Source organism: Anomaloglossus baeobatrachus, chromosome 1 (genome assembly GCF_048569485.1).
Source record: "Anomaloglossus baeobatrachus isolate aAnoBae1 chromosome 1, aAnoBae1.hap1, whole genome shotgun sequence".
Taxonomy (NCBI): Eukaryota; Metazoa; Chordata; class Amphibia; order Anura; family Aromobatidae; genus Anomaloglossus; species Anomaloglossus baeobatrachus.
In genome coordinates, this window is record NC_134353.1 from 750,250,189 (window position 1) to 750,266,808 (window position 16,620).

Below are 16,620 nucleotides of genomic sequence, written 5' to 3' on the forward strand. Positions count from 1 at the left end.
AGCCGCGGTCTGCAGCAGGGTTCCCGCCACACAGCAACTTGGCACCTTCTTGTTTTCCAGATTTGATGTAGCCCAAGATCTTTTTGAACTGCTCCTCATCCACCTGAAAGGTAAAATTGTTTTTTGTTTTTTTTTTTTTTTTTTTTTTAAAGGAACTAGAATCACCTAGATATAGCATATTTCTTATTCAACACTTACAGTACACTCACAAGTAGCAGTTTTGCTATGAAATGGGCAAGAATCCACAGGGAAATTAGGGATTGGAGGTATTATATATATTACATATGCATTATATATCACACACACGGCGAAAAGTATTGGCACCATTAAAATAGTTCCAGAAAATGAAGTATTTCTCCCAGAAAATGATTGCAATTACACGTTTTGTTATACACAGGTTTACTTCCTGTGTGTGTATTGGAACAGCAGAAGAAAAAAAAAAAAAGAAAAAAGGGTAAATTGTACTTAATATCACACAATCCCCCAAAAATGGGCAGGCAAAATTGTTGGCACCCTCAACTTAATATTTGGTTTCACGCCCTTTGGAATAAATAACTGCAATCAATCGCTTCCTATAACCATCAACAAATGTCTTACACCTCTTAACTGGAATTTTGTACCACTCTGCAAACTGCTCCAGGTCTCATTTGCAGGATGCCTTCTTCCAACAACAATTTTAAGACCTTGCTGGTCACTTTACAATTTTCCAGCACTTTGTTTCCATACATTTCAGGGGGCTTCTTGAAGTATGCTTGGGGTCATTGTCCTGCTAGAAGACCCATGACCTAGGACGCAAACCCAGCTTTCTAACACAGTAATCTTCAGATTTCCTGATGTCTTGCACACAGTCAAGACACCCAGTGCCAGAGGCAGCAAAACAATCCCAAAACATCTTTGAACCTCCACCATATTTGGCTGTAGGTACCGTGTACAGTTCTTTGTAGGCCTCATTCTGGTTTTTTTTATAAACAGTAGAATGATGTGCTTTACCAAAAAGCTCTATCTTGGTGTCATCTGTCCACAGACGCTTTCCCAGAAGGATATTTGCGTGCTCACGTACATGTTGGCAAACACAAGTCTAGCTTTTTTTATGTCTATCAGCAGTGTGGTCATCCGAGGTTTCCTGCCATACAAATGTCGAATGATAGCTGCCCTGTCAGATGCACTTGACCCTGCAGAACAGCTTTAATTTCTTTGGAACTTGATTGGGGCTGCTTATCCGCCACTCAAGACTATCCTGCATTGCAATGTTTCAATTTTTCTCTGACATCAATATCCAGGGAGATTGCCTACAGTGACATGGGTTATAAACGTTTTGATTATATTGCACACCATGGATAAAGAAACATCAAGATCTCTGGATATGAATTTGTAACCTTGACATTGTTGATATTTTTCAACAATTTTGTTCTGCATGCTTAGTTTGGCGCACACAAATATACAAAGTGAAGATTCAGTCAACTTATCCCCTTTTTCAAGTGGGATTTTAATATAGCCCACCCCTGTTACTTCCCACAGGCGAGTTTGAACGAGCATCAATTTTGGAAAAGTGCCAGTAATTTTGTTTAGGCTGTTTGTGAGGTTGTGTAAAATTCTGTCCAATTTGCCTTTTTCTCAATTTTTTTGATGTTCCAATACACACAAAGGAAATAAACGTGTACAACAAAGTATGTTTAATTGAAATAATTTTCACACTTCATTGTGTAGAACAATTTCAAGGGTTCTCCAAGAACTGTAGTACAAAAAAAGAGAATTTTGTTACTTACCGTAAATTCTTTTTCTTATAGTTCCGTATTGGGAGACCCAGACCATGGGTGTTTAGCTTCTGCCTCCGGAGGACACACAAAGTACTACACTTAAAAGTGTAGCTCCTCCCTCTGAGCTTATACACCCCCTGGTAGCCAGTCCTAGCCAGTTTAGTGCAAAAGCTGAAGGAGAATAGCCACCCACAAGTAGAACCGAGTAAGAACCGGAACAACCGGAGACTCTGTCCACGACAACAGCCGGTGATAACACACGGAACAAGAAAATTGCCAACAGGCAACAGGGAGGGAGCTGGGTCTCCCATGTCGGAACTATAAGAAAAAGAATTTACGGTAAGTAAACAAAATTCCTCTTTTTCTTTATCGTTCCTTTGGGAGACCCAGACCATGGGACGTTCCAAAGCTGTCCCTGGGTGGGAATAAACAGAAAAAACTAAGAAGTAGGCGGAGCCTAACTTCACAAGTGGGCGACAGCCGCCTGAAGGATGCGTCTGCCCAAGCTCGCATCTGCCGAAGCATGAGCATGCACTTGGTAGTGCTTCGAAAAGGTATGCAGGCTAGTCCAAGTGTCAGCCTGACAGACTTGTTGAGCCGTAGCCTGGTGCCTAAAAGCCCAAGAGGCACCGACAGCTCTGGTCGAGTGTGCTTTGATCCCCGGCGGGGGAGACACCCGAGTACTCTGGTAGGCGTCCGAAATAGTCGATCTAATCCAACGGGCCAAGGTCGGCTTAGAAGCAGAGAGACCCTTGCGCCGCCCTGTGGTTAGCACAAAAAGAGAGGTGAACCGCCTAAGCGCAGCGGTGCGAGACACATAAATCCGGAGAGCACGCACCAGATCTAGAGTATGCAGCGCTTTCTCAAAGCGATGAACAGGGACCGGACAGAAGGAAGGCAAGGAAATATCCTGGTTAAGGTGGAAGGGAGAGACCACCTTAGGAAGAAAGTCCGGGGTCGGACGGAGAACTACCTTGTCTTGGTGAAAAACCAAAAAAGGTGACTCCGAGGAGAGCGCAGCCAAATCAGAGACTCTCCTGAGAGAAGTTATGGCAACTAGAAAGGCCACCTTTTGAGAAAGACGATACAAAGAAACCTCCCTAAGGGGCTCAAAAGGGGGCTTCTGCAATACCGTGAGGACCAAGTTAAGGTCCCAGGGATCCAAGGGCCGCCGATAAGGCGGAATGATGTGAGACGCACCTTGCATGAAGGTGCGGACCTGAGCCAGCCGGGCGAGACGCCGCTGGAACAGCACTGATAGAGCTGAGACTTGTCCCTTGAGAGAGTTGAGGGACAGTCCTAGCTGCAGACTGGACTGTAAAAAAGACAGAAGAAGGGTCGGCAACGAGAATGGCCAAGGAGAATGGCCGGAAGAGTGACACCAGGACAGGAACATTTTCCAAGTCCTGTGATAGATCTTGACGGAGGAAGACTTACGGGCCCGAGTCATAGTGGAGATGACTTCAGGAGGAATACCAGAAGCCGTCAAAATCCAGGACTCAAGAGCCACGCCGTCAATTTGAGCACCGCAGAATTCGGGCGGAAAAACGGACCTTGCGAGAGCAGGTCTGGACGGTCCGGAAGATACCACGGCATCTCCACGGACAGTTGGAGCAGGTCCGGATACCAAGCTCGCCTGGGCCAGTCCGGTGCAATGAGGATGTCTCGACGGCCCTCCATTCTGATCTTGCGCAGGACTCTGGGCAAGAGAGCTAGAGGGGGGAACACGTAGGACAGACGAAACTGGGACCAGTCTTGAACCAGAGCGTCCGCGGCGAAGTCCTAAGGATCGTGGGAGCGAGCCACGTAAACTGGAACCTTGTTGTTGTGACGGGATGCCATTCGGTCCACGTCCGGAGTGCCCCACTTGCGGCAGAATGACTGAAACACTGCCGGGTGCAAGGACCACTCGCCACCGTCCACGGATTGACGGCTGAGATAATCTGCCTCCCAGTTTTCTACACCAGGGATGTGGACTGCGGATATGGTGGACTTGGAGTCCTCCGCCCATTGAAGAATGCGTTGGACCTCCAACATTGCCAGGCGGCTGCGTGTCCCGCCTTAGCGGTTTCCTACATCAATCACCGTCGCGTTGTCTGACTGGACTCGAATGTGCCTGCCCGCCAACAGGTGGTGAAAGGCTAGGAGAGCTAGAAGCACAGCTCTGGTTTCCAGCACATTGATTGAAAGGGCTGACTCGGACGGAGTCCAAGTGCCCTGTGCTCTGTGGTGATGTACTGCTCCCCAGCCGGATAGGCTGGCATCCGTGGTGAGAATCACCCAGGACGGAGTCAGGAAGGAGCACCCTTGGGACAGGGAGAGGGGTCGAAGCCACCACTGAAGAGAGCTCCTGGTCCGTGGCGACAGAGCCACTAACCTCTGTAAGGAGGAAGGCCGCTTGTCCCAACAGCGGAGAATGTCCAGCTGCAGAGGACGCAGATGGAACTGGGCAAAGGGAACCGCCTCCATGGAGGCCACCATTTGACCCAGCACCTGCATCAGGCGCCTGAGGGAATAACGGCGGGGCCTCAGGAGAGAGCGCACCGCTAGCTGGAGAGACTGCTGTTTGATTAATTGCAACTTCACAAGTGCCGGCAAAGTCTCGAACTGCATCCCTAGGTACGTGAGACTCTGGGTCGGAGTCAGAGTGGATTTGGGAAGATTGACAATCCACCCGAATTGGGCTAGGGTGGCGAGAGTGAGCGAAACACTCCGCTGACAGTCTGCGCTGGATGGACCCTTGACCAGAAGGTCGTCCAGATAAGGAAGCACTGCTAACCCCTGGAGGTGCAGGACCGCAATCACTGCCGCCATGACCTTGGTGAATACCCGAGGGGCCGTGGCTAACCCGAAGGGGAGAGCCACGAATTGGAAATGATCCTCTATCGCAAAACATGACAAACGCTGATGTGACACTGCGATGGGCACATGTAGATAGGCATCTCTGATGTCGATGGACGCCAGGAAATCCCCTTGGGTCATAGAGGCAATGACTGATCACAGAGACTCCATGCGAAAATGCCGCACGCGGACATGCTTGTTGAGAAGCTTGAGATCCAGGATGGGCCGGAAGGTACCGTCCTTTTTTGGAACTAGGAAGCGATTTGAGTAAAAACCTCTGAACCGTTCCTGAGCGGGAACTGGGACAATCACTCCGTTTGCCTGCAAGGACGCCACGGCCTGCGAGAAGGCGGCGGCCTTGGAGCAGGGGGGAGTTGAGAGAAAAAATCTGTTTGGCGGGCTGGAAGAGAATTCTATCCTGTAGCCGTGAGATATGATGTCTCACACCCACTGATCGGAGACTTGCTTTAACCAAGCGTCGCCAAAGTGGGAGAGCCTGCCACCGACTAAGGACGTGGCTGGAGCGGGCCGAGAGTCATGAGGAAGCTGCCTTAGTGGCAGAACCTCCTGCGGTCTTCTGCGGACGCGCTTTTGGGCGCCAGTTGGATTTCTGATCCTTGGCTGAGTTAGCGGACGAGGCGGAAGGCTTAGAGGATGACCAGTTGGAGGAACGAAAGGAACGAAACCTCGATTGATTCCTACCCTGGGCGGGTTTCCTGGTCTTGGTTTGTGGCATTGAAGTACTCTTCCCGCCAGTAGCTTCTTTAATGATTTCATCCAGCTGTTCACCAAACAGCCGTGAACCAGCAAAAGGGAGCCCAGCAAGAAACTTCTTGGAAGAAGCATCTGCCTTCCACTCTCGAAGCCACAAAATCCTGCGGATAACAAGAGAATTAGCTGAAGCCACCTGTTACGGTTGCTGCGAGCACTGGAGACTATGTCCAGATTTCTTGCTACTGCACATGTGCGAGCGCCGGAGACTAAGTCCTATCTTGGAGCCATTGCACATGTGCGGGTGACATCATCGCTGACACGAGGTCACATGTCTCTGACACCTTCTATGCCGATTGGTCGCTGGTCATGTGCTTGTGATGCCTTGCTCGGTGATAGGCCAGCATGACGTCACTCCTGTCATTCTGGCAGCGGATTGGCTCTGGTGTCCTCCATCTTGGATGAGGCACAGAGTCTATATAAGACCCTGACACACGCCGCATGGCGCTCAGTCCTCTTGGTTCATGCATAAGAGTAGACGCTCTGTGCGCGTTCCTCTAGGCATTCCTCTGTCTATGCTAGGTGAGCGCTACCGGCAGGGTAGCGTTCTTATACCTTACAGCTTCGGCTGCTGTCCGTATCCTTACCTCTTAGGGGAGCGGACATAGGCAGGTGCCTGAGGCACATGGTCTGGCTGGGCCTTGTGGTTCGACTCGTAGGTGGACGTTGCCGCTAGGGTAACGTTCCTTATACTGCGTCTGGCAGTTGTTCGTATCCTCGCACACTAGGGGAGCGAATAGAGGTAGGAGTTTTGTGCGGCTTACGCTGCTGTTCGTCTCTTTTGCACCACTAGAAGAGCGGACCTAGGCAGGTGCCATATCTAGTGGTTCGTGTCCTCGCACACTAGTGGAGCGAACGCAGGTAGGAGCTTTGTGCGGCTTACGCTGCTGTTCGTCTCTTTTGCACCACTAGAAGAGCGGACCTAGGTAGGTGCCATTTCGCACACATTGCCTTTGTCTCTGTGATTATTAACAGAGATCATTCCACACACCCTCCAAGTAAGGGAGGAATTGCTTTACTTACTTATTATATCCTTCTGTGAGTTAACAGAGGTATTGCACTCTGCCATAGTCTGCAGCAGAGTCTTTGCACGGTGGACCCTGACTGTCTGATACTCCTTTAAGTTATTATCAGACAGCCCCCCGTAACACCACCGCAGTGCGGTGAGCAGCCTCTAGCATGGCAGACATGGCATAAGATGAAAAAGCTGAAGCCTGAGCAGTTAAGGTAACCATCTCAGGCATAGATTCCTTGGTGAGGGAATGCATCTCCTCTAGAGAAGCAGAGATGGCTTTGAGAGCCCACACTGCTGCAAAAGTCGGGGAAAACGCGGCCCCCGCAGCTTCATACACAGATTTGGCCAGAAGTTCAATCTGACGGTCAGTGGAATCCTTAAGTGAGGTGCAGTCAGCCACCGACACAACGGTCCGAGCTGAAAGCCTAGACACCGGAGGGTCTAACTTTGGGGAGTGAGACCACTCCTTGACCTCCTGAGGTGGAAAGGGAAACCAGTCATCAGAACCACGCTTTGGAAAGCGTTTGTCAGGGCAGGCCCTGGGTTTGGTCACAGCGGTCTGAAAACTGGAGTGGTTAAAGAACACACTCTTTACTCTCTTAGGCGAGGTAAACTGATGTTTTTCTGCCAAAGAGAGTTGCTCCTCTGACACTGGCGGATTGAGATCCAGCACAGAATTAATAGAAGCAATCAAGTCACTAAGATCTGAGTCACCCTCAGAGAAATTGATGGGATACATAGCCTCCGAGCCCCCAGTGAGGGCATCCTCCTCATCTTGAGAGTCAGCTCTTGAGACAGAGCCGTGGGATGGGGAGGGGGAGGAAACCCTGCGCCTCCTCTTAGAAGGACGGGGTCTGGGATCAGATGATGAATCCTCCGTGAGCTCCGATGGACGGAGGTCAGAGGATAGGAATCCTCTGTCAAGAGTATTAGAGGCACCCTGTGAAAGGGGTGCTGATGCATATTCATCAAAGTCCTGGACAAAAGTCCCATGGACTCAGCAAATGACTGGGATATGGACCAAGAAAAGGACTCTACCCAGGCCGGGGGTTCAGTCACAGGTGCAGCAGCAGCCTGAGAGACCACTGGGGGTGAGACTCCAGGCTGTGGCACCGCCAAGTTAGAGCAACCATCACAGTGTGGATAAATACTCGGCTCAGGCAGCAGGAGCTTACATGCAGTGCATGCAGAATAAAGCTTTGGAGCCTTGCTCCTTGTGTGAGACATGCTGCTGGCCCGGTCCCCAAGTGCGCAGCACCTCAGCAGAGAGCCGGAGCGAAGAGAGGGGGCGGACTGGGGGGCATTCCTATAAAAGAGCGGGAACTGGAGGGCTATAGAGACCTGCAGGGAAGGGGGGACGCCCCAGCAGTGGGGAGTGTCCCTCCCCTGTGTAGAACGGCTGCCGGGAGGAGCCAAACCTGTCCCTCTGCATGAGTGACATGCGAGGGCAGGAAAACTAAACTAGGCCTCCGGCGAAGCCAGGGCCTAAATTTAAGCGGCGAGGCTGACAAGCAGGCACCATCGGCGCGGTTCTCGGGCAAAAGCTAGAGAACCCGCCGGAAAAGTTAAAAAACAATCACATACAGCATACTCTCCCCTTACAATAAAGAAACTGGGACCCCCAACATAAACGTCTCAGGTACTTAGCTGCTAAGACGCAGGGCCATGTCCCTGGGGATGAGTGCTCCGGTCCAACAGAATCCTCAAGGGGCTGTGGATGGAGACCGGACTCCTGCCAGGCATGGAGACCGTGCTGGCTCCCACTTCAAGCCAGAGCCCAGAAGGGATGGTGAAGGAGCGCGGCATGTAAGGCTTCAGCCTTGTAAATCAACCTTACAACACCGCCGACACAGTGGGGTGAGAAGGGACATGCCGGGAGTCCAGACATGGACCCGCTTTTCTTCAAACTCTTTCCAAAAGTCAAACAAATCAGATGAGAATGCATGTGTGGATGTATGCCTCCTGACACAAAGCGATAAACTGGCTAGGACTGGCTACCAGGGGGTGTATAAGCTCAGAGGGAGGAGCTACACTTTTAAGTGTAGTACTTTGTGTGTCCTCCGGAGGCAGAAGCTAAACACCCATGGTCTGGGTCTCCCAAAGGAACGATAAAGAAAATAAATACACGTTTAAATAGTACAACATTGTTTTAAATACCTTTATTTATCAAAAAGATATGCTGCATGTAGTGCAATCTTTCAGGATTTTAAACATGGCAACTGCTAGGACATGTAGTAAAGGTACCGTCACACTAAGCAACATTCCTTAGCAACATCGCTGCTAATGCACAACTTGCTAGTGATGTCGCTGTGTGTGACATCCAGCAACAACCTGGCCCCTGCTGTGAGGTCGTTGGTTGTTGCTGAATGTCCTGGGCCATTTTTTAGTTGTTGCTCTCCCGCTGTGAAGCACACATAGCTGTGTGTGACAGCGAGAGAGCAACAACTAAATATGCAGGCAGCAGGGAGTCGGCTTCTGCAGACGCTGGTAACCACGGTAAACATCGGGTAACCAAGAAGCACTTACCTTGGTTACCCGATATTTACCTTTGTTACCAGCGTCCGCCTCTCTCACACTGCCAGTGCCGGCTCCTGCTCTGTGCACATGTAGCTGCAGTACACATCGGGTAATTAACCCCATGTGTACTGTAGCTATGAGAGCAGGGAGCAAGCGCTAAGCAGTGTGCGCGGCTCCCTGCTCTGTGCACATGTAGCTGCAGTACACATCGGGTAATTAACCCGATGTGTACTGTAGCTAGGTGTGCAGGGAGCCAGCGCTAAGCGGTGTGCGCTGGTAACCAAGGTAAATATCGGGTTGATTACCCGATATTTACCTTAGTTACCAAGCGCAGCATGCTTCCACGACGCTCCAGCGATCCCTGCCAGGTCAGGTTGCTGGTGGGATCGCTGGAGCGTCGCTTAGTGTGACATCTCACCAGCGACCTCCTAGCAACTTACCAGCGATCCCTATCAGGTTGTATCGTTGTTGGGATCGCTGGTAAGTTTAGTGTGACTGGGCCTTAAGACAGACTGCGTGAAGCACGAGACACACAAACTGTCAGGCTGACTGCAGGGGATGTTCATTGTTAGTCCGCTAAAGAAAGTGGTTTATCTTCTTTAGCTCACTCCACTCAGATGGATCAGAGTTCACCATGCCCAAAAAACGCTGCTCTGATGTGAAGTCTGTCTCACGCCGCCCGTCCTATTACACGTCTTCTGAACTCTCGCAGAGTGTGTGATAACAGTTGCCATCTTAGAATCCTGACAGAACGCAGTAAAGCATAACTTTTTGCCATATAAAAGGATATTTAGAATAATGTTAATATTTAAAGCATAACAGTGTTGAGGATAAAGAATTGAGTATCCAAAAATACTTAATTCAGCCATTTCATAGACTCAGTTATATAGTTCAGTAGATGTGAACTAACAAACATATTTGTGAATGCTTTTGTTTCTTACTAACATGTATATATGTATATTGCATATTCAGTGTATTTTCCTTAGACACAGTATATACCAGCACATGTAATTGTAAAGATGGCTGCTATTTCCTGTTTTGCACCCAAGACAGATGGACAAAGGAAATTCCTGGAGTCTGGACTGACCAATCCAAGGAGGATGTGTAGATCTCTCTACGTCATGAAGCCCTGCCCTGCGATACTTGATTGGACTAAAACTTTTGTTTACACCCCCTTACTGCTTGGTCTAGAGTTTCTTTCAAACAATAAAAAGTCCACTTGGTTAAGAGCCAGTCATGGAGATAGATGTAACTGACTTGCTGTCTAGTTATTTAATCTCTAAGTGCACTCATGACATTTTAATTAGAAACAGCAGCCGGATCTCGAGAGATCCTTTGAGTCTCATCATCATCGTCATTCTGACCTTGACAACAGTTTTAATTTTTATTCCATAAATCAATAGCACACATGAAAATAAGCAACTTTGTAATATATCTTATCAGTCAGATCTGACTTTTTCCTTGCCAGAATTAATCAGCCATTATCAAAATTCTCTTTGGTAACAACTGCCATCTCCTATCTCAGTAATGGGAAATCTTCACTGAATACAGATTTTACCTCAGAATTGAGAATTTTGATAATTACTGATAAAAAAATTGTTTAAAAGAACAGAGTCGTCAGTGGTTCATACCTGTATCAATGACTGATCAATTCTGGCAGAGAAAGCAGCAGATTTGTCTGATAAATATTACAGTTACTTATTTTCATTTGTACCCGATTTATGAAATAAAAATTAAAAATGATGATGATGCTTTAACGGTGTTACTTATTTTGGTACATTTTGCAGAAAACTAAAGTTAATTTTTTTGTGCAATGCTTTTTCCCCATATCACAATTTTTTGTAAAAATAGAAATTAGAAATCATGTATTTTCATACTGTACACTGGAGCTTTTTTTAACTCTTACATATGGATTTCTTGAAACAAAAAGTATTTGAGCCAAAACCAACAGACTAACCCAAACGTTTCTATTAAAACATCTGAGTGTGTTCAAAGGACTTTGTTAAGAGGGGGAGTAAATGACATTATGTGATCGGTGGAAACTTAGCTGTGTATATGTCACGCCCAGGAATATGGGGTACTCTGTCTCGGGCGGTGTATATCTTGGGAATATCACTGTGGTGGCAGTTGCCTGGTTCCGTGCCCTGGGCCCTTTTGGTAAAGGGGATATATTTACAGGGGATTAGATTAGTGTTCATACGTGACGCCACTTGCGGTTTGCGGCTATGTGGATGGAGCTGCCGCTGCACAATGTCCACTACCGGGGCTGATGTTAATGGCAGACTGGATGTTGGGCCCTCCACAAGCAGGGCCGGGCCCCAGAGGGTAGGTGAATTGATGGGTGTCGGAAGAAGGTAGTCCACACAAGAGTTCAGTGCAACTTGACTTTACTCACTTTTGCTGGTGGTAACTGGTTACCCGAGGCCGGCTGGTTTCATCTTCAGGTCCCCTTTGTCCCAGTGCCAGTGTAGTAATCTGGTACCTTCTTCCCCTGCACCTGTCTCTGTTTAGTGGGTCCCCGTGGCGTAAAGCAACTGGGGTCCCCGTCCGGTGGTGTTTCTTTCCACTTCTGTCCGTATGACAGTAGCGTGAACCCTGTGGGGTGGGAGTCTCTGGTCCTGTTCCCGGCTCTCTCTTTGCTACTGAGTCTCGGATTTTTAGGGGCAGCGAGGTCTTTGATGGTCCTCTCGCTGTGCAGGTGTTAACAGGTCGGCAAGGAGCTTCGGCCTGTCCTAGGGTCCTGTACCCAGTCAGTGCGTAGTTCCGGGAGTTCTCCACCGGCAACTACCCTCCTGGATACCAGGTTACTGTCAACCCCGTGTCAGTGCGTCTCCTCCTGTCCACCTTCACTCCTCGACACTCTACTCTGTACTCACTACTGTCCAGTCTGCCCCTCTCACCTGGGCAACTAGTGGACTCGATTGGCTCCACCTCTAGGAGGCCATCCATTGGTCCGACCCTAGCCCTGTATCATTGTATGGGGGATTGTTGGGAGAAAACTGGGATTACCTGGAGTTTTTGTGTGTTACCGGCACTGGTCTTCCGGGGCCCTAGGGGGTAGTCCCTGCATCCTGGTGGGAATGCAGAACCTTGTAGCACCCTGATGGCTTCAGGGGTGCTACATATAGAGGTGTTGCCTGTCATTGCAATTTTGCCTTCAATAAGGGAGACTGCAGTGAACTCTTCCAGAGAAGAAAAGAACTAGCAGCCTAAGAGAAAGGACACACAGTGAGTAAAACGGGCCAGAGTAGAAAGCTATAAATAAAATAAAAAAAACCAAAAACAAAACACCGCATTCCACTCGGACCTATGTTACTCTATCGGGCCATTCCCATCTGCGATTTTTTTTTTTCCTCAGCCTTAAATCGGAGCTAGAAAACAGTTGCAGCCTGCTGTGGGTGTAATCCAATCCGTATTCACTCGCACCCAGTCAAGTGTTTGGGTGCGAGTGAAACATCGCACTGCTCTCCGATGACACCGGAGTGCAATGCAATAATCATATCAGCTGATAATGGAGAAAATTGGGAGATTAGTCTCTCCCTCTCCTCCTCAGCTGTGATCCAATTGCAGGATAGGATCACAGTATAATGATACTTGGCTCACGCTCGCAGCAGCCGAGGGTCATTAGCATGTCTCATCCTATGCACTCGCATCACATGCCATATGTTTGTCTGGCCCCAGCCTAAAACAGATATACTGGCCAGTGAAAATGGCAAAATTACTAATTTTGTTTTTTAAATAAAAGACCAAGATAGAAAAAAATGCCAAAAATGCTAAAAGGACATAAGACCTTTTGTGAAGAATAGATAATTTTCTATTGACACTCCCTTTTAAAAGGAGATTGTCAGCAGGAATTTACTATATAATCCGAGATCAGCATAATATAGGTCAGGAAAGCCAGATTCCAGGGATATGTCACTTACTTGCCTGCTTTGTGCACTTTTGCTGGAATCCTTTTTTGCCTCATGTAGGTGAAGCAGAACTAAAACTTCTGTGCTGTGTACAACCCAATCCACAGCTTCCTGTGCACACTGCATTGTTAGCAAGATGCCAATCAGTGCTGGAGGCGGGGTTAGGGCTCATGCGCACGTTGCGCAATTACATGCGTTTACGCTGCGTATTGCACTGCAGCGTAAATGCATGTGTCCTGCGTCCCCTGCACAATCTATGAAGATTGTGCATGATACGTGCGCACGTTGCGCTTTTATGAACGCAGCGATTTGGGTGCTAAAATTTTGACCCAAATCCGTGCGTTCATAAAATGAGCATGTCAATTATGCCGTGCGTTATGGATGCAGCTCCCACTCTGTCTATAGTGGGGGCAGCAGCCAAAGCGCATGAAATCGGCTTTTTTTGTACAGAAAAACTGCATCCATTATGCAGTTTTTCTGCAGCAATTTGACGTGCACATGTGCTGTCATATCGCTGCAGAATATTCAGCAGGTACGTGCGAACAGGGCCTTACACAGATTAGCCTGACTGGCACCCCAGATGTAATACTGTAATGTTAATTCTCCTGGTGAGAAAATACTGATTGTATTGAAACTACAACACACAGCTAAATAAGTGACATCACTGGAATCAGGCTCTTGTGCCCAATATTATGCTACTTAAGAGTAAATAGCAAAACCTTGCAGGTAGATTCTTTGTAAAGGTCAAACTCGCATCTTACAAATGTGGATTGGCTGGTCTGATATGAAGGGAAAATCTAATTGTGTGTAAACCTAGCCTAAAAGTCCTACGATTTGTAGCTCTAGGGGGAGATCAGTACCGCCACTATATATTGTATTCACGTGTTTAGGGTGTGTATACATTGTGTAACTGCAAATAAACACATTTATAAAAGAACAATTTGTTTCAAGACATCACCTGGGGTCCTTGTTCAGTTTTGAAGTCAAATGGGTTCCCGACAATTCTGCTCTTTGCACGTTGGACACTTCTCTCCACAAATTCATTGTAGATATCCTCCTGTACATATGTGCGAGAAGCGGCAGCGCAGGCTTGTCCTTGGTTAAAGAATAGGCCAAAGTGGGCTTGTTCCACCGCCCAGTCCACTGCACAAAACAGAAGAAGAATGGTGTTAAAGCATATTTTTTCATATGTACTATCCTGTATAACAAAAAGTGTTGGGGGGGGGGGAAGAGAGATTTAGATCCTTTCTTAAAGAAACACTCCAGCATTTTCTTTTTCTATTTCACCGCTGAGTGGTGCTTTACATCTAAAGTCCCCTGCCCCTTGTCTTATACTCACTCTCCGGCGGCTTTGCCTTCCATTGCAGACGATCAAGTCGTTCTCTGGCAATTTGAGACCTTTCGGTAGTTCCAGAGGTCACAACTCAATGTAACTATGAGAAACTCATTCTGGCTCCCATAGACTTTTATTGAGCGCTTGTGACACAGTTTCAAACCTCTGGCCGGTCATAAGTTACAGGCACAAGATGGTAGCGTGACACCGAAAAAAGGTGACGCCACCAGAGGGTAATAGACAGGGGGCTTCGATTTAAAGCACCACTCCAGTGGGTGAAATGAAATTAAAAAGACAAAACGCTGGTATGGTGCTTTAATAAGCCACTTAGGCAATTTAGTCATCACCTCTGATATAGAAGGGTTAATAGTTTCTCTATTTCTTCATTAAAGATATTTTATTGTTATTAGTAAGTATATCTGATGGTAGTTCATAGTCATTATGGAGCCTACGGAATAAGAGACAGGCTCAAGGATTATTATTCTCTCTAAATGTTCTTCTTATCTTCTTCTTATCTCATATGCATGACTCTACATTTTTGTTTTGCTGAAACTTAAAGGTCATATGAGCAACTTGTGAAGTCCAGCTAGAAGCTTTTTTCTGCAATATCACATTGATCTGTAAATGGTATAAATAAACTGTACTTTGGTTAAATAAACAGAAAAATTGATCATGCCCACATGGATGCAGGTCTTTTTCTCCGAGCGCTCGATCTTGATTAGGTCTGAAGAGGCCTAATTCAGAGGACCTCACTGGTGATCCCATAAGCTGACTTGTGACAAAACAGAACAGCTACAACAGTTTTTGGCGCCCAACGTGGGGCCGTGGCCAACCAGCCTATTCGGAAGAAGTTTTGGGGACTCTGGTGACCGTGAAATTTCAGCTGCAGCAAGGTGAGAAGCTTTATTCTTACAATTTATTTCACTCTCTCTGATTTCCCGAATATTCTGGGTAAGGCTGTACACACGGTTCAAGAACTCTGGCATCACCAGTGAGTATTGTTTTTTCATGCATGTCTGAATGAGAGTTGAAATATAGAGTAATAAGATAATCTGTTGTCCGTCCATTAACTGATTGCATAGATTGCATAGCACTGAATTTGGGACAGTCTCTGTATAATTACATTTGCTGTGTTGCTGTGTTTTGTGTTTTACTTTGGCCATCTTTGCATCTTTGATGGGCAATACACTGGTCTAGGGATTTGTGTTCATAAGTGGTTTCATATTAATGCCTAGATAAAGTAGGCAGGCAATAGGTTGTTGTATATTGATGAGAAGCCTCTGAATAACAAAGTGATGAGAAATTGAGATAAGAGATAGAGGTGAAATAATATGTATGTATAAGTTTAATGGTTATAGGTCATACTGTGGACTGTGAAAAGATGTTCCGGTTGTGAAATGTCACAGGGCATAGCCATATAGAGTATTTGAGTGGATACCTGACATATGTATTTTTTTTTTCTTTTTTTCCCATCAGTGTCAAGAGCGGTTTAGATAATTTTATTTACATGTGAGGTTAACTGATCCTTGGAAGGTGTATTGTTACATATGTTTCTAGAATCAAGTGCTGTGAAGGTATATAAGTAGTCTCAATTTTCTGCTGGGATTGTGTATTATACCAGTGGGTATTACGGATGTTGTGGAAAAACTGAATCTGGACGAAGAATTCTTTTGAGATAACACTCTTGCTAAACAAACTGTGCGCTGCTGCCATTCTGTTGGGAGGGGTCAAGTGAACAGCTGCGCGATTTTCTGCCCTCTGTGAGAAGTCAGCTCTGAGGATTGTTTTGGTTTAACTCTAGTTTACGTTCGTTGCTGGAATACTTTGTAAAGGACCAGCATGGAGTACCCAACTGCACATCAGGTCTAAGTGGGTTAGAGAGCATTGTGGCCTTCCCACTTACATGGAGGTGGTCTAGCAGGTGAGAGGACTATCACACCTGGTCCTTCCTGCTTTAGTCATCTGGTCTATTGGGTGAGAGAGGTTTTTTTTTAACCCTTCCCAATACGCCCTACAAGTGTAGCAGGTGAGAGTGAATGCTGATTTAGCCTTCCAGCTACCACTTGAGAGCCCATTCTGACTTGCCAGGAGACGTGTGGCCTGTTGACAAAGTCCAGGGACACAGAGGGCATTTGCAGAAAGGTGGGCTGTGTGGGAATAAGTTGAAGCCATGGGCAACTTGTTCAGTGTGCAGCGTGGGGCTCCAGCAGGATCCAAAACAGCCAAACAGATAGTGCAAGAAAGAGAAGGCAAAGAAGCAGTGAAAAATGTCAGACCAATACTCAAAAAGGCAGACATGCCAGAGTACGGATGTTTGGATGTTGAGAAATGGCACAGATTCAGGGAAGAAAAGAGAGGTTGGATAAAAGACAAGAGGGTAGAGCAACAAGTAAATAAATGGTGTCGTGTGGCTGAAGAGGTGCAGCATTGTGGATACAAAGAGACCACAGCGGGAGATAAGGTGTATTATGAATG

The 16,620-nt window shown here is 47.2% G+C and overlaps 1 protein-coding gene across 1 annotated transcript in view; it reads right to left on the minus strand.

Annotated features, from left to right (window-relative positions):
• The window catches only part of LOC142299624 (aldehyde dehydrogenase, mitochondrial-like), a 71,457-nt gene that overhangs the window by 791 nt on the left and 54,046 nt on the right, over positions 1-16,620 (minus strand). The window contains exons 7-8 of the mRNA XM_075341840.1: positions 13,771-13,955; positions 1-103 (exon numbers count right to left, since the gene is read on the minus strand). The exon at positions 1-103 is cut by the window's left edge and continues 62 nt beyond it. Coding sequence (XP_075197955.1) covers positions 1-103; positions 13,771-13,955 — 288 coding nt within the window. The remainder of the gene's footprint in view (positions 104-13,770; positions 13,956-16,620) is intronic.